This window comes from Ambystoma mexicanum, chromosome 11 (assembly GCF_040938575.1).
Source record: "Ambystoma mexicanum isolate Mex_15411 chromosome 11, UKY_AmexF1_1, whole genome shotgun sequence".
NCBI classification, from domain to species: Eukaryota; Metazoa; Chordata; class Amphibia; order Caudata; family Ambystomatidae; genus Ambystoma; species Ambystoma mexicanum.
In genome coordinates, this window is record NC_090934.1 from 913,108,850 (window position 1) to 913,131,183 (window position 22,334).

A 22,334-nucleotide genomic window follows, 5' to 3' on the forward strand; every position below is an offset into this window, starting at 1 on the left:
AGTCAAACCTTTGAGGCAATAGCACATCAGTCCCTGAAATGTCTGAGTGGTTGAGTCACAGGTAATGAAGTTGACACATGTATGGGCATATTCAATCTGATTGCATGCGAGAGTATGCTTAAGCAATGTGAGATGGAAATACACCAGCATTTAGTGGACAAGACTATCACGGACCCTCGGGAGCTTGCAAAGGCGGCTGACCGGTTTGTGGCTACTGGCTTCCAGAAAAAGGCTGTGCTTAGTGTGACCAAACCAGGCAACTAGGGTACAGAGAAACATAAACCAAAAGAGGGCACGGATAAAGGTTTGCAACCTATTACCAAGAAAGGGACCCAAACGTCTGCTGGAATTACTCGACCACCTACATCATCTACTCCAGCAGAAAGCAGAGGTGAAGGCACCCCTAGCACTGGGGAGTCAGCACTCACAGCCACTCAAGGATGCTTTACCTGTGGAGACTGGAAGCATAGAAAGGGAGATTGTGCCTTCAAGGGTAGATCCAAGCAACCGTAATTAGTGCTATGCTCATAGAGGACAAAAAAGAAGAGGGAATAGTCATTATGGGTATCTTAGATGATGAATTACCACTCAGTCTATGGTTGGCCAAATGGACCTTTGTATCTCTGAGCAGGAACTGTACTAGATCTCCCACTGAGGCCCAGGTTTCTGTTAATACAAAGATTTTTTTGGACCACATGTTCATTAACGGGAGCAAAGCTCCAGCACTTTGTGATAGTGCTGCGAGTATCTGCCAGGTACTCCCAGATTAGTCACAGATTCGATGATCTCACCTGATGCACACTGGCTATCCAGGAGTTCAGTTGGAGCGGAAGAACCTCTTAACTCTGTATAGCTGTAAAAGATGCCATTCCAGTAGACTGTGTGACTGAATTGAGGGTATTTGGCCGTTCTCCCTGAGGGGGAGCCCCTTCCTGTGAGGCTAAGGAGGTGGGACTGCTCCACAATACCCTCCAAAGGGGCTGAGGTAAGTGGGACCTCACCGGGAGAAACTCTCCCTTTGGGGACAAGGACTCCCATTCCCAGGAGGATCTCCCTCAGGCTGGACGTGCAATGGCCTACATGGGATGGGTTAAAACTCAAGTAAACATTAATTGTGAAGAGTGCGACCATGAAACTCCCAAGGGATATTGTTATCTCGGGAGAAAAGTTTGTTTTTCTTTAAATCAGGATGCCCACTTCACTGGAATGAGGATGTTAAAGAACGTGCTCCAATGAGTAAGAGCAAAGCAGGAAACGCAAGAGAGGAACGCAAGCATGGGCTTTGCGAGACCCAAGCTAAGCTACACCAGTCGAGAGTGAAGAGCAAGAGACCCGCAAGTTTCAAACTCCCCTGTGAAGCATTCCTCAGTACTTGACCAACAACTTTACTTTAGTAAATTTGAAAATGCCCACTGATAGTGCCACAGAGGTCCGCCTATGAAATGTCCTTATGATACACACTGATGATTCTCGAAGAGGTGTACACACTGATGATTCTCGAAGAGGTGTACACACTGATGATTCTCGAAGAGGTGATCACACTGATATTCCCAAATCCTTGATGTCCAGGGATTTCGTTTGGTACATAGGACTTGTGATCATAATTATGGAAGTTTCTTGGTAGCTGCAACCCCACACTGATACCTTGCAAATATCTCCCACTACTGATATGTGGAGGCACTTACCAGGCTGTGCAGTTCATTGCTGAAACACACGTCATCAAATTCTCGTCAAAGAATGACTCTTTCCCATGACATTTTGGGTAGCATCCTGCGGCAAAAAGAAACAACAAAGTAATCACTCAGTGTCTACAACATGCATGAACGTTGCTGCATGTCTTCATTTATTCTTAAACATGCTTAGCCTTTTGCTGAGGAAACAATTATTATTATTTGTAAAACCTTAGAAACAATAAGAACAAGAATCAATTTAAGTCATGGAGCTCTGCTCTTTGTAATATTTGCTAGCACAAAACACAGGCCCATTCATTCCAAAAACTCAGAGCAAGAATGTGGCAAGATCAGCTCTGGGGCAGGGACCATTTCAAATTCAAAATATTTTGATTTTAAATGTCTTTCTTTATTCAGCGGTCATTAGTAACAAGCGTGAATTGCTCTAATGAGAATGTGATGTGTAGAGCACAAGGTTCCATTCTATCTCTTTCACAAGTACCACAACCGTTTAGTGGTCTGTAAACCAAAATGAAATATGGCTTTTACTGTGCGTTCTTGTAACTTGTTCCTCCTCACTCCTTCGATCCAGAACCAGTACAATACAGCAATTCCTGTCTGGAACCAATTATCTGCCGGTAGACCAAGGACTTCAGTGACAAGGAACGAAAGAAAAACAAGCAGCATATTCGCCTGCGTTGGCAGAGGTATCAGGAAAACATCACTTTGGAAATTGTATGAGAAGGAACTAGACTTCCCAAGGGAAAGGATGAGGAACAGCTCTTCTACAACTTTGAAAAACCAAGAAATATGGCAGGAATCGTGCCCTTGTATGGGACTGTTTTTCATCAGACTGGGCATGAAAAACTGTTGCAAACATGCCCTACCAATGATACTTAAGTTTAACTCTTGTGTCAAAACTAAAATACACTACGTACCACTTCGGCAGTTTCCCACGTTGGTTATCTGTCTTGTATTAACTCTGGCAATACTGGGATAACTTGTCATGCAGGTAATGTTTATTTTCTTCATGTAATGTCAGTAAACTGTGTCAGAGATAATTCGTTATCATTTCTGGCCTTTAGAGAATCTGACTTTGCCTCAGAATGTCACTTCGGCATGTAACTCAGGCCCTGGGCCATTACCTCAACGGTATTGCCCATGAAAGGAGGGGTTTATTGCTATTAGCACCCCAGCATGCTTTTGGGTATGCAAATAGTTTCTTTTTAAAGTTGAGAAACATTGCATTTGTTATTCCTATCTTTCTCCCTTCCTGTGTCCTGCGACGTGCTGCCCAGCAGAAGCGCCTCTCCCTCACATATTGGGAGCCTTCAGAGTGCCATCCTCACCATATCAGGATTGAAGCTAAGCCCTCTGGCCTTTCTCTCCGCTGCGCAGGTTTGTGCCCATTTTTTACTCTAATTTCATGCACTGCTTGCACAAAGCATTTTACTCCTGAAGATCTCGACCAACGGACTTACTTGCGAGGAGTACCTGTATTTGTTGGGGTAACAGGTCTCCCCCTCCCTTCATCTTAATGTGTGCTGGCCATTGCAAGATGGCGGCCCACACTTGGAAGCATTTGAGTCTCTGTGTCTCTGTGTATCTGAATCTGAATTGTTCTGGTGTGCTGTGATCGTCTGGAGCCCTCTTTATCTTGGCCCATGGGATAGCCGGCAGGCTTGGCCGACCCTCCCACCAAAGGCCCACTGCTGGCCCCGGTCAGCTACCTGTCCGCTGAGTGTGTCCCTTCAACCACCCCTATGGTCGACCTGTGTGCGGAGTGTGCCCCCACCCACCCCTATGGTTGCCCTTGTGCTGAGTGTGCCCCTTCAACCACCCCTATGGTCGACCTGTGTGCTGAGTGTGCCCCCCACCCACCCTATGGTCGCCTGTGTGCTGTGTGTGCCCCCCACCCACCTCTATGGTAGCCTTTGTGCTGAGTGTGCGCCCCAGAAACCCCTATGGTCATCTGTGTACTGAGTGTAGCCCACACTGACCCATATGTTCGCCTGTGTGCTGTGTGTTGTGTGTGCCCCCCACCCACCTCTATGGTCACCTGTGTGCAGTGTGTGCCCCCCACCGACCTCTATGGTTGCCTGTGTGCTGCGTGTGCCCCCACCCATCCCTATGGTCGCCTGAGTGTGCCCCCACCTGTGTGCTGAGTGTGCTCCCCACCTGCCCCTATGGTCACCTGTGTGCCGAGTGTGCCCGCCACCCACACCTATAATCACCTGTAGGCTGATTGTGCCCACCACCCACTCCTATGGTTGCCTGTGTGCTGAGTGTGCCCCCCACCCAGCCCTATGGTCGCCTGAGTGTGCCCCCGCCTGTGTGTTGAGTGTGCCCCCCACCCACCGGTCTGTGTGCTGAGTGTGCCCCCCACCCACCCCTATGTTAGCCTGTGTGTTGTGTGTGCCCCCCACCCACCCCTATGGTAGCCTGTGTGGTGTGTGCACCCACCGCCCACCCCTATGGTTGCCTGTGTGCTGCTTGTGCCCCCCACCCACCCTTATGCTTGCGTGTGTGCTGCGTGTGCCCCCCACCCACACCTATGGTCGCCTGTGTGCTGTGTGTGCCCCCACCCCTATGGTCGCCTGTGTGCTGTGTGTGCCCCCCACCATCCCCTATGGTCACCTGTGTGCTGAGTGTGCCCCATCCTCCCCTATGGTCACCTGTGTGCTGAGTGTGCCCCTCACCCACCCCTATGGTAACCTCTGTGCTGTGTGTGGTCCCCACCCACCCCTATGGTAGCCTGTGTGTTGCGTGTGTCCCCCACCCACCCCTATGGTCGCCTGTGTGCTTCGTGTGTCCTCACTACCCTCTATGGTAGCCCGTGTTGATGTGTGAGATCCCCACCCCCTTCCCGCTGTTCCTCCTCCTCCCTTCTCCATCTCATCCAAGCCACGCCCACCTAAACTGTCTTCATGCATTTGTATGCCGCGGCCGTTCTGCAACATGGGGCTGGTCGACATGTTTGTACAATTTAAATTGACACTGCATTTATATGCTGCTTTCGCCCTTCAACATGGGGCTGGGCAACATGTTGGTGCCACCTAAAATGACTCTTCACTGTGTGCTGCTGCCGCCCTGCAACATGGGGTTAGGCAAACTGTATGTATCTATGTTTTTGCAAGCACTTATGTAACTAAGTAAGCCTTCTGTAACAGCACTGCAATGCCTTAGCGGTGCTGTGCGCTTTATAAATGCAAATAAATAAAATGCTTTATTTCTTAACTTTAAAAAAACCTACAAATAAAATGGCTGCATGGATGTACGGAGAAGGGAACTACATGTAGTCCCTCCTTTTTTGCCATGGCAACCATTGCCGCAGAGGGGAAGGGGCAGGACTGCAAGTGTTTATGCTGCCGGTGAGGAATGAGGCTGCTCCTCCCTTTTCCTTGCTTCTTTTTATCAATAGACAACAACTGTGGGTTGTGTGTACAGAAGTACCGAGTTGATGCAGACATTGTGTTCTCTGCTACTAACCCCTATGGACTTTACTGAGATCTGTGTTTTTTGTGTGATTCAATGGTGGTAAAATATGTTTTTAAGACATTGAGCTAAAAAGTTTTTATGTAGTTTATAATAAAATATTAGTTTTTTGTGTAGATGATTGTGATTGAAATGTGTGTGTTTTGAAGTATATATATTTTAGTTCTGGGTTTTTGCTGGATTCACTCCACTGAAACTGTTCTCTTATATGTCATTAACTTCTGCCTGTCACTCTAGATAACCTCCTTTTCTTTTTCTCTTGGAATCCATCCATAGCTTTTGATATAAGGGAGTACTATATTTTCCACTCTGCTCCCCTCTCTCATTTCTTGGTATCTCTGGATCGCTCTCTTGGTTTTCTTCCTCTCTTTCCATTGGCTCCTTTCTGCCGGATTCCTGGGCTAGAACATGTTTAATGTGCTCTTCCTTTTTATTACTATGCCCCTCAAGACCCAATTATTGGCTTTTTACTATTCTTCCTTTCTAACATGACCCTGTATATAATTGTATATTTTGATTTAAACTGTCACTTTAGAGATGTTTTCACATTTGTCTTACTTGCCTTTCTCAAACTGATCAGATTCACACTTCTGTGTCTGGCAGCTCCCCATTTTAAAGGTCTGGATGCATGCTCATTTTCTTCATTTTCATTTATATAAGATAGGAAGTCTCTTATTTCCCACCCCATTTACTCACAATTGTCCACCCTCTGCTTATAGTCATTGCCCATATAACTTTATACCTCAATCGTCTTCAGGCATATTCTTGGCATTATTTTTGATCAATCACTTTCTTTCACATCTCACATTATTTCTTAGCTCTCTACTGTTGTTTTCAACTGTACAACATCAGCATTAGTCATCCTTTCCTACCTTATCTGCTACTAAGATGTTTGTTCTCACTCTGGTCTTTTTCATTCTTAACTGTTGCTCTTCACTTCTTCCTAGTCTTCCCGTCTTTTCTCTCGCTCCAATTCACTCATCTGCATTTCATTGAATATTTTACTTTGTTATTTTTCTTCAATGTTTGCCCCCCCCATTATGGTAGATCTCCTTTTAAAACTTGGCTTCATGGGCTCTGCTTTCCGCAGTCCGTGAAATCACTGCACACTGCGTTCTCCAACACTCTTGACATCCTTGCCCCTGTCATGAGAATCCATCTGAAGCCTACCTCTAAGTGCAACCCTTGGTATGACTCTGACCTCACCACCCTGAAACGCAAGTGCAGGGTGGCTAAGAGGAAGTGGAGGGCTGCAGGCTGCAGGTGCTTCCTTTGACAAACTGGCCTGCCATCTGCTCCAAAGAATATACAGACTCTCTGTCCTATCCAAAAAGAGAGCCCAAATCTGCATCTCTACGGCCTCAAACAACACGGCCAAACGCTTTAAAATCTGCAAGGAGCTGGCAATCCTGCAGCAGTCTCCTCCTCTCCTGTTCCCTTCCAGGCCCTCTATACGGCTCTGGCTTCTCACTACAACACTAAAACTCAGGACATCCTGTCCTCTATCTCCTCCTCCTCTACCTCTACCTCTCTCTCCCCTCCTCTGGCCACCTCTCCCTCTCCTCCTCCCTTCCCCTCCTTCTCTCTGACTACACCTGACAAGGTTTCTAGACAAATCCGATCTATGAAAGTGTCATCCAAACAGATGATCCCCTACTATTCCAGAACCATCAAGGACAACATTGAGACCCTCGCACTGGCCTTGGTGGATTTCTGCAATCACTCCTTTGCCACTGGAAGTTTCCCCTCTCTCCTCAAGCACTCGCTTGTGCACCTCCTCCTTAAAAAGCCCTCTGCTGATCCTGCCTGTCCGGCAAACTATAACTCAATCTCTATCACTCCTTTAATGGGCAAACTCCTGGAAAAGCTGGCCATCTCCCAGCGTACTCTACACACTGAATATGTTGGTTGTCTCCATGACCATCAGTCTGACTTCAGCAGCCAAAAGCACGGAAACTGCTCTCTTGGACACCTGTGAAGATCTGCTCACAAATCTTGATTCAAACCTTCCTTCTATCCTCATCCTATACCTTTTCTCTGCTTTCAAAATGATCAATCATGCCATCCTGACCAATCGACTTTGTGTGAACCTGGGCATCAGGGATCAGGCCCTGGAGTGGTTGTCCTCCTTAATCCTGGAACGACCCTCCAGATCTAGGTGGAGTCCTTTCTCTCCACCACCTCTCTATCCACATGTGGTGTTCTCCAGGGCTCTAACCTCTCATCCTGGCTCTTCAATGTGTACTTGGCCCCTTTGGCCCACCTTATCTCTACCTTCTCCTCTAACTTTCAGTGTTAGGTGGAGGACACTCGGCTCTCTTTCAGGCTCCCCTCTCCTCTCTCACTCATTCCTGACTGTCTATCCACGATTCAGAATTGGAGCACCTCCAATGATCTCTGCCTCAATGCTAGTAAGGCTGAGATCCTTCCCATTGGGACCCCTGCTTCCGCTTTCCCTCTCTCACTCTGTCCACCCTCCTTGGGCCCACTTTCTTCGTCTTCCTGTGAGTCAAAAAACCTAGGTGTCATCTTCGACTTCACTCTCTCCTTCTCTCCTCACATCACAGACCTTGCCAAGAAGGCCCACTACCGGCTGCACCTCCTCAGAGGTATTCTTCATTTTCGCACCTTCCCCCAGAAGCTCACTGTCTCCAGAGACCTGGTTTTATCTAGGCAGGACTATTGCAACAGCCTCTATCGCAATCTGCCTTCCTCTACTCTCTGCACTCTGCAACTAATCCAGACTAGGACTGTGAGACTTGTCATTGACCTCAACCACAGGGACTGTTTTTTTCCAGCCCTGAAATCTCTCCACTAGGTCCTGGTAGCTGCAAGGATCAAGTTCAAGACCCTCTGCCTAGTCCACAAAGGTTTTTGGGGCTGCTGCGCGCACTATATACAACTCTCTCTTCCAAAACACCTTCCTTCTTGAGCCCTTCACTCAGCTACCTCCAACTCTCAGAGGGTCAGACTCTTCTTCAGGCAGGGAGTTGGGGGTAGATCTTGCTCCTCCACAGGTGCCTCCCTCTGCAACGGCCTCCCTGCACCTCTCACACTTGAGCCGGACCACCTGAAATCAGGAAGCAGCTCAAGACCTTCCCTTTCTCCTCTGCTTTCTCTCTCCCTCTCCCCTGCTGACCTGCCATCTGCTGTCGCTGATTGGTGGCCTGGCTACCCTCAGAGTCTCACTGGGTGCCAGGCTCCCACACAACCAGTTTCCCCTGCACTGCCTCTGATCCTACCACTCACTTAGTGGCTGAAACGGTAACCCTACAGTCCTCTGCCTCTGGGTCCTTATCCAGAGCCACACCACCCTGACTGCACTTACTCAGAGCAATGCAGCCCTGATTACACTACCCATCTCCTCTCCCTGGCACTTCTCTTCTCCCTCCCCCCTGCACTTTGTATTACTGCGCTTGCATGATCTGAATGACACAAGACCTAGTAAGATAGTTTGTTGTATCCTCGCTCTGTGTCCCTCCATTGTCTTGTTGTGCCTAGAAACATTGTGTACAGGTGCGTTATATATCACTCATATCATATCATATCATATCATATCATATCATACCATTCATGGCCTCGTGGCTTCCCATCTCGCTTCCATTTACTCTCCTATGTACCCCCTTTAAACTTCATCTAGCTTTCTGTCTGTTGCTCCATGACCCTTGATCCACATGTTTCTGTGGTTACTCTCATTATTGTTTTTTTCTGTACATTGCTGTTGCATAAATGTTTAAAATAAAAATATAAACAAACACATTATATAGGTACATCTCCCAGAACGCATTAATCCCATTCCAAATATAGGTCTGTGTAGCAATGATGTCGTGTTCCATACACTTGATATTAGGAACTACATTTTCACAGTTGATCCTTTTTGCCAAAACTATAAATGTCCAAAGAAATACTGTACAACTATTGAGAGATAGTCAAGCGTACCTTCCAAAGTGTATGTGCTGTCTGTGCACAGTGCTCGTGGGTTTGTGCACGTCTTCAGGCAGGGAGAGCCACAGGGCTTGTAGTGCCAGGAACATTCTCCCTCTGGATTGTAGTAATCACAAAATGTTGCTGTAAAAGGAGACATTTATTGTTAGCTTTATCTTGTTCATGGTATTTTATTTTTTTATTTAAATGTTTGGCTGCCTCAAGGCTCCATCAGTCTTGAAAACAGGGGAGATCTTTATAATAGGTCCAAGTGGCTGAAGTGAAGCGATCATTGGTCTTTGTGTTTCAGTTGATCAACCTGCTGTTTTCACACTACTCTACTCTCCTTTAGACGCTCGCCAGTGCCCACAAAGCCCTCATCTACACAATGGCATTAGGGTCTTCAATTACCGGTAGCAATGGAAGACCATCAGACCTCGCCGGACAGAATTTAAGACTAGCTTTCAAGAAAGGTACATTCTGCAGATTGTGCTGCAGCACTTGCTGCCCGCCAGTGGTGGCGGCCCTGCATTCATGACCGAGATGCACCAGACCTTCTCCAGCATCACAGGAGTCACATTAAATGTGCAGTCGCATACTACTGACACTCTCAGCTACGACTGCCTGCCAACTCTGCAGGACTGCGTTCACAACTGTTCTCCAGAACACCCACTCTTTCTCCACCCTACTATCACACTCCAACCACTGCCACGCGGGGCTTCGAGCCTTCCTCCTTGGTGGCTCCATAAAATCTCATGACCCACACCATGGACTGTACGACGCTATCGGCCCCATACAATCGCCATCCCGCAACCTACCTGCCTCACACTACTTCATGTGAAGCTCAATAACCTGTCTCAATTCTGCGATTGTCCTGTACCACCACCTAGCGTCAGTGTGGCAGATTTCCATTACAGCCATGTTATGTTTTCCTGGACCACTCTGTGATGCAATTGATTTCCTCTCACATCCCTGGCTAAACTGAACCACAGCCCTGTCTTGAGCTCTTTGCACTGCTGCGATGTAATGACAGGATAGCCCTTTAGCTGCAAGTTACAAGGTAAGAGCATTGTCTTGTTGGACTGCCAGCTTAATTTCTCCACCACACGCTGCTATACCCTCTACTTGGTTTTAAGCATGGCGAGCTACTGGACCAACTGCTGTAGTCTACCTATTACTGCTCTGTGAGAGGGACAGTGAGCTAAAGACTTGGGTGAGACCCTCCCAGGGACCATCCACCCAAGAACAGGTCAATGGGCAGTGTTCGTACCGGTAGAGAGATTCCCAGAACCCCCTCTGTTTTGCATACCTATTACAATGCCTATCCTCGAGAGAGGAGCATGTGAAGGACTGCTCTCAGTGAAGACATTTCAGACTTTGCTAATGTATATGTACATGAGAAACACAGTCATACACGTGTCTCTCTAGCTCCTGTGAAGACTGGTCTGACTGGATTGGCTCGCACGTGAATGCATTAATAGTTGCATCTTAGTGGGGGCTGAGTGAATGAAAATAAACATGCTTAAACTAGGGGGACCTACATGGATCTAATGGCCTGGGCAACAGCACTGTGGGAGGCAGTTTTAATGGAATGGACTTGGTGGGGCAAAATAAGTGGGATGAAATTAATTGACTGATGTAACTTCACAAACACACACAGACACACACATACACGCACACAGTCGAGCTCTTACATCTCTCTCCATTCACACAACACCTCCCCTCATGCCGCACGTTGTCTACAGGGAACTGCAAGAACCTATTCTATTACCGAGTTCTACTGTTACCAAATGCATTGTGGGTTAAGGTGCAGGTTACTGTGCCATCCCAGTGTCTATGTTATCATGGTACAACAACGAGGGGTTCAGAGGTGCGGATTATTTAGAGAGGTGATGGAGTGGCTTGAAGAGGGTAAGAGACTTAGACCAAGGGCATTAGAGGAGAATTGCACTCTGCCCACCCTGGCTGGGCAGTTCTGTCAAGAGTGAGATCTTCAGGCAAGCTTCTCCTAAAATGCTGGTATAGTGGATGCAGTGTTGGTTTTTTGAATTGTACCACGACCATTATTGTCAATGATTTGCCTTCAGAATATGCATCTATCTTTGGAGGACCTCAGGGATCATTACACACCATTCTACACAACGTCCAAAAATAAATGAAGGGACATGTTGGCACAGTTAATTAAGACTTGAAATAGCTTTTTAACTTCAGAAGTCAAAGAGCGCAAGAGCCAAACACTGCAAAGCGGACTGCTTCAGTTACTGATTTTCGGTAGAGAAACAAGTTTTAAACACAGGTGTGTCCCTGGGAATTGTTGGGAAGCACCCATTGGCCGAATGGTATGACGCAGCTTTGCACTAGTGTGTAGAAGTTCACAGGTGATTGGCATCACATTAGAAAGAACAGAAGAGACAATTGTGTTGAGAAAAATATGTGGGACCCGATTCCTGCGTTCTTATGCAGTGCAACAGAGGCAATGCATTAGCGCATGGCCTCATTTGCATGAAAAAAAAGTAGCACATTGTTCATAGTTCAGGACATGTGTGCATGTGAGAGTTGTACTTGCCTATCAAAATGGTGCATTTGAATGCACATTTGGGGACATTCAGGTGTGGAAGGGGGTGTTTCTCAGCACAGAAAAAGACATTGGTCCTCATTCCGAGTCGGGCGGTAGGGGAAACGTACCTTACGGGTCCTGTTAGGGGACCAGGACGCACATAATGGGCTTGCCATTCGTGAGCCCGTTATTTGCACCCTCCCCATTCCCATTGAGCCCTTTTGGGGCTCAAATGGGAATGGGGAATGGTTTGGTCAATGGGGATTTACCGGTCCCTCCAAGGTCGGAATGGACCGGTAAGTCCCCATTGACCAACATCGGTGATTGACCCGTTGTTGGTGGCAGTCATGGCGCAAATAGCGCCATGACTACCACCAATCTCGTAATGACCCCCATTGATTCACAAACAGAACACGTTTTTTGTTGTTGTAAGGAGCAGCAGTGCATTCGCTAGTGTCCTTTTGGAACAGAACAATGGGGTTGTTCAGTTATTTCTGACCTTTCTGTATATTTTTAAAAACCTAGACTGCAGTCACATGAATTGTTTGCAACTGTTCCACTTGGATTTCTAGGCACCAAAATAGAAATATACATGCATTTTTATTTCATGTACTTTTCACAATGACAGGCTTTGTTAAGAGATTACCGTAGCAAAATGTGTATCGAACACCCAAAGGCCCTGTAATACTTTATTGTCTATCATGGTATTCAAGGGAGCAGGGATCTGTCCAATTCTAAACATTGGGCTTCTGGGCAGAGAGCATTCTCTGACTTTCCTCACATATTTCATAATAGCAGTTTGCAGCTGCTGTTCAGTCTGGAGGTTTCATCAGCATGTTGCAACACAATATCTCGGGATCCTCTTCAGTTTTAATGAGCTTGAATGTAGGGAACACTTTCATTTATGGAATCTACATTTCTCAAAAGATAGAGTTTGCTTGTGGCACCTTGCGACATAGTGCACTACAGTCATTAGTACTGTGATATCACCGCAAGAGAACGTTGTTACCGTCATGCTATCTGTTGCATCCTTACCTAAGAAAAAACCATTTGTGAAGTGTAGACAGACAACCGACGGTTTATCAAAGTATGCTTCAAGTTAACTTTGATTATATCTGCATTGAGTTCGTTCAGGATTGATCCCATCAAAGTTTGAATCTCAGAAAGATTTGTAGATAGATAGAATGGAGTATCCTCTTCTAGAAGATGGAAATGGAGACCTCTGCAGTGAGGCTGTCATCTCCACCAACATTCCAGCACGTCATTTGAGCACCCCGTCCCCACTCTGTTTCCCCACCATGCTGAGATGTTGGCCTTGATACACTCCAGGGATGTTTGCCATCTCACACTCGGTGAATGTGAATTTGTACAATGTATTCTAAAGGTTATAGCTCTCAAAATGCTGTAAAAGGCAATGCATAGAATTCCAAAATCGCTATGATTCAGCATGAGGAGTTATGGAAAATGTTCCAAATAAAAAGCCCAAACACGCAACTGTGTCCAACTCAAAATGAGTATTCAGAAATAGTGTTCGAACGGATAACTTTTAGAGAAGATTGGCCCTCATCAGAAGGTTGGCGGAATGGGTTTACCGGCACCGGTAAAGGTGCCGGTGCCGGTAAACCCATTCCGCCCTACCACGAGGTCTCCTAACGGGACCCGTAATGGGCGCCTGGAAAAACCAGGCGTCCTTGCCGGGTCCCGCGAGGAGGCCAGAGAACTAACAACGGGCCCGTCATTAACGGGCCCTTTGTTAGCTACATCCCCATTGAGCCCTAGGGGGGCTCGAATGGGAATGGGGATGGACTGGGTCCGGGTTCCTCGGATAGGAATTACTTGGTCTGCCAAGGTTGCGATGGCCCGGTAATTCCTCATTCTAGGAACCTGTCCCGGATTGCGGTAAGGAGGCAACCATGCCGCTAAAAGCGGCATGGTTACCTCCAACCTCCTGATGAGGGCCATTGTCTTCAAATATACCAGCCAAACCTTCCTCAAAGAAAGCGATGAGTGGGATTACTTTATAGATCAACTCTCACCCAGGACAACATGTCTCGGCTTTGCCATAGACTGACTTCTCATTCAAAGCACACACCACCAAGCATTATGGTGCCAGGTTGCCCTCCTATGAAAAGAACTTCAAGACAGAAAAAAGGAAACAAACAGTTTCCTGCTGTGCACCGTATCTCTGAAACAGGTTAGTAATAGAGGAATGACGCTACCTCCTCTATCCTACACCTAAGGAAAGTCTTGAAGACTCTACTCTTCAAATAACATCTTGCCAATTGCTGATTACTGCAGTGAACCCAAAGTCTACCCCTCTGGAGTGCCTCTGCTTCCCCAATTAATCCCAGCACTTCTGCTACCCCAACACCTTTGATTGTAAGTATGGGTGGGTGAAATTATAACCAGCAAAACTAAACTGGCAAAATTCACCTCCATTTCTGTTTTTCCGTTGCAGTGAGTTTTTACGCAAATGTTGTTGTTTTGGGGAAATTTGGCTTTTTCTCTGAAAGAAATGGGGGTGGTAAAATATCTAAAATGCACAATTTTACCCCTCGGTGCAAAATTGGCAAAGTGGGTGTATTTTGCCCGGCATGCAGCAATTTTCTGCAGAGTGTCCACAAGACATTTAGCCCACCTCTACTTGTAGCCCTCTGGGTGCATCTTCTATATCGAGTACCCCTTTGCTTTCCAGCTAGGTGCACACTTTATGCGTCCCCTGCATACATAATACAATGAGAGAACAATGGCAAATGTTGTGGCCTGGCAAGATGCTAAAGGACTGTTTGAGAAGCGAGTTTGAACCAAGCATCACATACAATCTTAGAATTCTGTAGGCTGAAGACGAGTGTTGGGAAGGCCTAAGATATAGTAAATTAATTAAGCAATATGCCCTGAGCAGTGGGGGCATTACCGAGTCTGGGCATATTGCTATTAGTACCCCGGACCAAGACCGGGGTACTAAAAGCTTTTTTTCTGTCCCGAAACGCTGCGGCTGCGGGAGGGAAAAGACTTTTTTTTTTAAAAAGTGACTGAATCCCTGGTGGGGGACGATGGAAGCCTCCAGCCATGTGTGTGGAGGCTCGCAGCGGGGATGGCCCTGCTTCGAGCCTCCTCATTGGCTGAGGGGCTGCCAACCTCCCTGCCGTGGACAAAGCAGCTGGAATCCCAGCTGAGAATTGAGGGATTCTCGGCAAGGTAACGACCCAGCGAGAGCCAATCAGATTGTGTGTTACATTCTGCTTGACTTTCGCCGCGTACTAATGTGGCTTAACTCGCAATTGGTAATGGCCTCCCGCCGTGGACAAAGCAGCTGGAATCGCGGCTGAGAATCGAGGGATTCTCAGCCAGGTAACGACCCAGCGAGAGCCAATCAGAATGTGTGTTACATTCTGCTTGACTTTCGCCGGGTACTAATGTGGCTGAACTCGCAATTGGTACTGGTAAAATCTAACAAGGCTTACCTGGTGTATACCTCTAGGGAAGATATCCGTGATGGTTAGTTTTATATTTGTACACTTGCACATTTGCGCATATTCATGCACTTTGGCACCAGTGCAGATATATTTCTGAAGTATTTGTATATGCGCTAAATAGGTTGCACACACTGCATATTCACATGCAATAATTCGTCATAAACCCGCTCCTATTGTCTAATTCCCCAACAACTGCAATGCTTCAGGAGATTAAACATATTCAGGTGGATTCACTCTGGAAGTAGGGATAGCAGGCTCAGCAGAGCTGGATTAGATGTCCCTACAGCCAGCAAGGGGTCTTTAATTGTAGAGTGGTTTGGTTTCAGTGTGGGTCGTCATCGCTTGCTTTACGATACACGGTGTTATTGATCAGAGAAGCATGTTTTAAATTGTATGTTTCTTTTTAGATTGAACACTTATCCATTAATGCACTGTACCATATCTTGCTTGATGGCAGAACCATGGGCTTAAGAGAGAGTGATTGTTTTGTAGCTTTGGGTTCCCAACCCCCAAAGGTAGAAACGCCCGGGACGGTAAGAGAGGCAACTTCCTGGATCCTTCCTGGGTCAGGTGATCAGGTGCCCAGTGATGGGAGATGATTGACATGGAGAACGAGGAGTCGTTATACGAGAATTCTCAGCCCGTGTGCTCAGCAGAATCCCTATCTTCAGGCCTTGTTCTATCGAATGATCTTCTTGATGATTTATAAAGGTTAGTGTGAATGTCAATCAGGCATATGGGTGAGCCATTCACATACCCGTGCTTTTATCCTGGATGTGGGAGCTTGCAGCCCTGAATGCTGCTTTGGCAACAGGGATGCATCACAATAGCTGGAATAAGGAATTGGTGCTAAGTGATCACTGCAGACACACATTGAAGTGACAGAAGGCTGGGGTATTTATTGTGTGGTTTGGGATCTTGTGAGCATGGATTTCTCAGAAATGATGAGCGCTGTGAGAGAGAGCAACCTGTGAGATACCCTGATTGGACCAAATCATAGACACATGCCAGCCTTATACCGTATATTTCAGAAAATTAGCCATTACAGGCAATATACAGTAAGGTATGTGACCTGACCCAAACCCGATCCTTACAATGTATGTCTTGGGGTTTCCACAAATTGCTTAACAGCTATTTAAGAATGCAATGCACAAAACCGTGCGTAATTCAGCCTTCATTACATAGGAAGTTGGACAATGCAACATTTAGTTGAGTTTTAATAAAAACGGCTTTTCTGAGACTACAGACATGTGTCATCAAGTGCTAGATTAAAAACAGTATAGTTAATAAGCGTGTCAGAAAACCTACTAAAAGACACAACTTCCAGAGAAAGTAATTTGCTATTATGCCCCTTCTGCGGCCAGTCTATTCACCACACTTTGTTGGTTGCAAAGCAGTGAAACTCCACACAAAACAAGACTGTATCACGTATAATTTTGGGATATTGTCGACGGATTCATGTGGAAACTTATCATTGGTGCGATCAGTTAACATGTAGACATCACAGAGAAACCATTGTGGCAGTCAACATGGAGCTCTACACACTTCTTGTTCACGTAATTTCCCAGAGCTTTTATGGTACGTTTGTCAACCATTCTCAAGATTACACACCATTCATGTGAAAATAGTACAGTACCATGCCTCTGGATTGGCATCAGCCATCAACCGGGCAAGACCAAAACTGAAGAAATATCAAGGCACATCTCAAAGATTGTAAGAACTTCATGAGTCTGTTCAGTAGGATTCTGTATTACTGGTGCTGTTCCATGTCTACAAGGTATTTACTCCACAGTATGTCAACATTACAGTGACTATATTACTATAAAGCCTGAGCCCGTTCCCCTGTATCTCGTGCTTTGATCGCCCCTATGTTGGCATGCAGGTGCAACTCCCAAATGTGAAAGGAGGTTCAGGCTGCATAAAATCTATTAGCATCTGCAGCTGGCCATTTTAGTATCAGTATTTCTGATATTTCCTTTAGCACTTAATTTTTATACATCATAGAAAGCACCACATGATGAGATGAGGTCAGAAAAATATACTGTCCATTACACTTAGCATTTAGGCCTATGCCACTAAAAAGGTTTCCTAGCAACCATCAATGAAGCAGATTCTGTTTTTGTTATAGTAGAAAGGATTAGATTGTGTCACTATTGCATGAGAACCAGCTTTTGCTGGTGTTTAGTGTATGGTTGTAGGGCCAGATAGTGCAAGCATTAAGTAGGGTACATATTCATTGTTATTAGTATATGGGACACCCGTCACCTTAGCCAGAGCCCTGCCATTTTAAAGTAGGCCTCTTTTCAGAGCTGTTTTCCTGTTAATTCAATAAAGTTTCATTCCTGCTTCCCCCTGCGAGTAACAACATTGTCAAGGCCTTTGGAGGAATGGTGATGCGCTACACAGAAATTTGTTATTGTTTCAAGACTTAGCTATTCCCAGATGGCAGGAGATAGGTAACACCACGTTCCCAACATTTGATAACTGTGATGGCAGTGAAGGAACATTGTTTGTGTGAGGAAGGCCTATCCAGGGTATCAAAACCAGGCTGGGGTTATACTGCCCCCATTGAGAAGTGGTAGGGCCATTGGAAATGCAGCTGACAGGCTACATAGTGTAAACAAATCAGATAAATTAGTCCTCAAAAGTAGTACTGTGGCTGTGTTTTTTATAAAGCCACCTTGTTCACCAGAGAGATATGGGAAGATGTGTGCTAGGAAAGCAACATATTTCAAGAGGGAAGTTGAATGAGGTGTTACCAAATGTACAACTGCATGATCTGAGAATAGCTGAGGAGTACCAAGTTGTTTGGTCTCATGAGAAAGCAGTATTGTGCCCATTATGTTGCCACATGGTACTGACTTCACTGTTCACACTTGCTTCAGGATTGGGTCATCTCGGTGGCATGCACATCATCAAGTTGTCCTGGCCAATGGAAAAGGGCCCTTGTAGCAACAATAATATCAATAATGTTGTCCAATCAATATTGAGTATTTTATGCTGACTACACAATTAGCTCATCTGGAAGGGGGTTGGCTTGTATAGGGCGTTTTCAGGTTTTCAAATAGGGGCGAGTCAATGGGGAGTGTAAGATCAACAGGTATTTGATATTTGTAACACGTTGAGTGATTTCTGTCTATAGAAACTGTAACTGATATGGGTGTGGCAAGAGTGTTTTCAGTTTTCCAGTTCTACAGAACTGGCTGACCCTCATAGCCATATTTGAATGTAGTAAAACTTGTTTTTCTTGCAAATCGTGCACTCCTTATTTTTTTTTATCGATCGGTTTCTGGGCCTACCGTACATATTGGTGACCCTGACTGAGAGGGCATTTCTATGCATGCTGATTTCATAGTTGGCTCCTAAAGTCCCTACTGACCTTCAAAGTCACTAAAACGCTTAATTTGCATACGTGCAGCAGCGATTGGTATGCTGGGAACCCTGTGCAGTTTATGCAATTTGATGCATAGTTTGGTAATAGTGCTTCATAATACACACTAGCACATGCTTAGGTTTCTATCACATGAACGTAGCCAGCCATGTGAAGTCACTCTTTGTAGTGCATTGGGATTCCCTCCATTGAGAGTCCTTATGGCCTCGGGTTGGGTTTTGCAGGCTAGTTTTATCTTAATGTACATGTGTTGTCGTTGGGCAAAATTATGTTCCTGAATCTCCAAGTGTAAGGAAGGCGGCTTCCGATTTGCTCAATATGTTCAGGATCCTTCAGCTGCATGTCCAGAGGTCAGTGAGGATCCAAATGGTAGGGCCCCAGCATCAAGGAGGATCACCTGAGATATGGAATAATTACATTTAAACATACTATTTAATGATTGAAGAGTGATCACTGTTTGTCACACGTGAGGGCTGGCAGTGTATTGTGGGGCATGCAGACTTTCACATGTTTGCCCCCGCTAAAGTAATCATAGGCTACATCTTTCAGCTGCAAGTACGTATCCCCCATGGCCTCGACAGACACGCGCTTTTCTGTTCCTTTGTGGAAAATGTTAACATGCTCCGTTCTTAAACTATGTAAAATGCTATTCCAATATGATGATGTCATCAAGAGAAGTGATTTGATGTGTCTTGAAGAACACTGTGGAACAGGCTATACACTACAAATGAAAGACCAGCAAGTCAAACACAGCATCAACACTAAGAATTTGAGGCCTCCATCAACTCAATTGTGGGTGCAGACTCACACTTATGATGCAAGCGTTGTGAGGTCTGAAGTTTCAAGTGATCGAAAATGCCCAAAACACATGCATACCTCATGTAATATTTGCTGACTTTAATGAACTCTGTTGGAATGGGCTGCTACATACAATGACTCGATAAACTCTAGGAATATCAGTTTTCCTGACTGTAGGGTACTCCTGAAACTCTGCTAGGAGTTGTGCAGTCAGTCACATGGTAGACACACATATGGTTAATAAAAATTAAAGGATGATGGCTGGAAGGTTTTGAATCAAAGATAACCACAAGGATAGCTCTGAGCAACCATCCGGATCATCATTCTTCATCCTGCCAAGTCATTACAGAAGGGGAAAGACCATATGCAAATCAGACTTGCTCTCACAGCTGCAGCACATTCCTGGTCTCTGAGAGATACTCAATTCTCAAAATAGATCCCATTGTCCTAATAGGGCAATACACCCCTGAGGGCAACCTTAGAGAAGCGTGTATTGATGGCCGCCTCAGTGCCCCCATTCCACCAGCATGAACAGCTATGAATAACCTTTAACATGAAGAAAGGCCTATGGCATCAACCACAGTAAGTAAAAAACAAACTTCAGAGATACTTACGACACACTTCTGGGGTCCTCCAGTCAACACACACCCCGGCTTGGTTGCAGGCCTGAGCATAAGCAGCCACGGCTGTGCAGAAGCACTCACAGTCTCCGCCGCTGTCACAGGAACAGGAGTCATGAACACATGAGTCATAGAACTGCACCGGATTCACCTATAAACGCACATGTTCCAGATTGAGTTTCACAAGTCGTGTCTTTTTTAATAAGTATATCTCAAGATGGTTTTCCGGACTGTTTTCTCTCCTTTCTCATGTACAGTGTTGTAAAGTCCTAACAGAACTCTGACGTAATGCTGACAGCAAATTGTTTCTCATTTCCATGTACAGCATACTAGCAACAGAACATGCACACTTACTACATTTCTTCCGATCAACTGTTAAGTAAATAGATCCAGTTGATGCTCGACATAGTGGATTTATAAGAGCGCTGTTCACTACCTGTGCCATACACTTACAGACTTAGGAGCCTAGGCTGCACTAAATTATTCTGCATCAATAACAATGCATACAATCCTAATATACGAAAGCCTTAAGATAGTTCAACAACTTCTTGACTGTATTATCGTATATCTGTTCGAAAACACAATGCTGTTGCTAGGTCCATCACAGAGAGTGAGATACATACAACTGGTTGATAAAAATGTACTGACACAGAATCATTTTCTTTTAATCAGAATCCATTAACATCCTCTTTCTCTGTATTACTGCTGCCATCGAATGACTACTCGAGCCTCTGACTCTAGCTGAGGCTTCCAAACTAGGAAATGCAGCACTGTCAGGAATGAGGGACAGACCGAGAATAATGAGGAAAGACTCTGACAAACTCTAATTGGAGCATGGAGCTGTGAAATCCATGAGGCATAAGAAGGGTGTACAAAGCAAAAGAAGGAACCCTGAGAACTACACCTCATTTTCAGCATGGGCTGGGTTCCGTTAGGTGCCGTTTTGCCTAAGCTGCATGGTACGACTCACAGTAGGGACTCTTCTAAGTGGAGAAACAAGGACGTTGCACCCTGGCAGGACCAAGCCAACTCTTCAAGTTGAAAGGAACTTGGTGGGCCAATCAGGAGGGATACTGAAAGTCCAGATAGATGAAATAATGGTCTGTCATAGGAGAGTGTGGTGGTTAAAGTGTTGAGGGACAGATGAATATGTCATCTACAGCTAGTGCTCCTTCCCTGGCCCAATACCGCCCAGGTGAGAAACGTGTTTCATTGAGGCAACCATACTGCCCATATCCCAAGCAGGTGAGGCAAATTATGTGCATGATGTGAGCTAAAAGATGGTGAGAATGACCAGAGGGAAGATAGAACCATACACACGCATCCACTACACATGAAGCACATGTGCACTCAACACCAAGACAACGTACTAGGTCACGTATGCTTTTATGCATGAAGATTATTAACATTTGCAATCATAAACACATGAAGTACATAACATAAGCAATAAATAAGCTGAATGCAACACGAACAACATGCAAGCATAGCTCACTAACATAGAAATGCAGCGGTAATGGGTAGCCGTCTTGTCTAAAGTGGAAGCTGCATCATGCTTCTAAAGTGAACGAAAAGCCTCAAGATTTCACTAGAATTAAAAATGCTAAATAAAAAAATGATGATCCGTGCAGAGCTCAGACAGTAGCCCGGAGCCCCAGCCAAAGCTATGAAGAACTTATGGAGGATCTACAGGCTGCAGAGAAGACACCAGATAAAGATTTCCAGGGAACTATAAACTCCTTGCAGGGGACATTTAGTAGATTATCCCTGTTTGTGACATCAGGTTGAATCCCTAAACAATAGTACAAGGAACAGCCATCTACCTAGGCTACAGGAATGCATGATGGTAAACCACCCCTTTTGCTTAGAAATGATGAAGAAACTGTCTCATCCCAAATGGCTTTGCCTACAGAGGACAATGGACCGTACTAGTAATTGATTGCATGCATGCTCTCCCGAGCCATTGATATAGCCATTCCTTTGTGTGCAGGGATAGAGAAGAGCAGTGCATTACAGGAAACGTTAGGTTTCTACTGTAAGCCAGATCATAAGAAGGTGTGGAATCGGGGGCCAACGTTGCATGTCTAAATATACATTGAGATGATAGTCGAAATGGAATGCCTAAAGGTAGCGTCATTTTCCTCTCAACGCCCATGTGTAATATATGTTACATGTTTAAAAAGCTCACATGTCATTTAAACATGTGTCTCTGATTCGCAGTGCCTATGTCCCTCTCAGAGAGAGACAGTGGGCCTCATTACGAATGTTGCAGTAAGGCAACAACGGCGCCGGTAGTGCTACCGGCGCCATTGTTGCCATGCCGCAACATTACGAGTCTGCTCGCGGGGGCCGCTCTGCACGCCTGGTCAGACCAGGCGTGCAGAGCGGCACCCGCGAGCAGACCAG

The 22,334-nt window shown here is 45.7% G+C and overlaps 1 protein-coding gene across 1 annotated transcript in view; it reads right to left on the reverse strand.

Annotated features, from left to right (window-relative positions):
* LOC138503906 (mucin-5B-like) overlaps positions 1 to 22,334 on the reverse strand; it is a 447,355-nt gene that overhangs the window by 145,656 nt on the left and 279,365 nt on the right. Inside the window, exons 24-26 of the mRNA XM_069623991.1 lie at positions 19,926 to 20,082; positions 9,105 to 9,233; positions 1,686 to 1,770 (exon numbers count right to left, since the gene is read on the reverse strand). Coding sequence (XP_069480092.1) covers positions 1,686 to 1,770; positions 9,105 to 9,233; positions 19,926 to 20,082 — 371 coding nt within the window. The remainder of the gene's footprint in view (positions 1 to 1,685; positions 1,771 to 9,104; positions 9,234 to 19,925; positions 20,083 to 22,334) is intronic.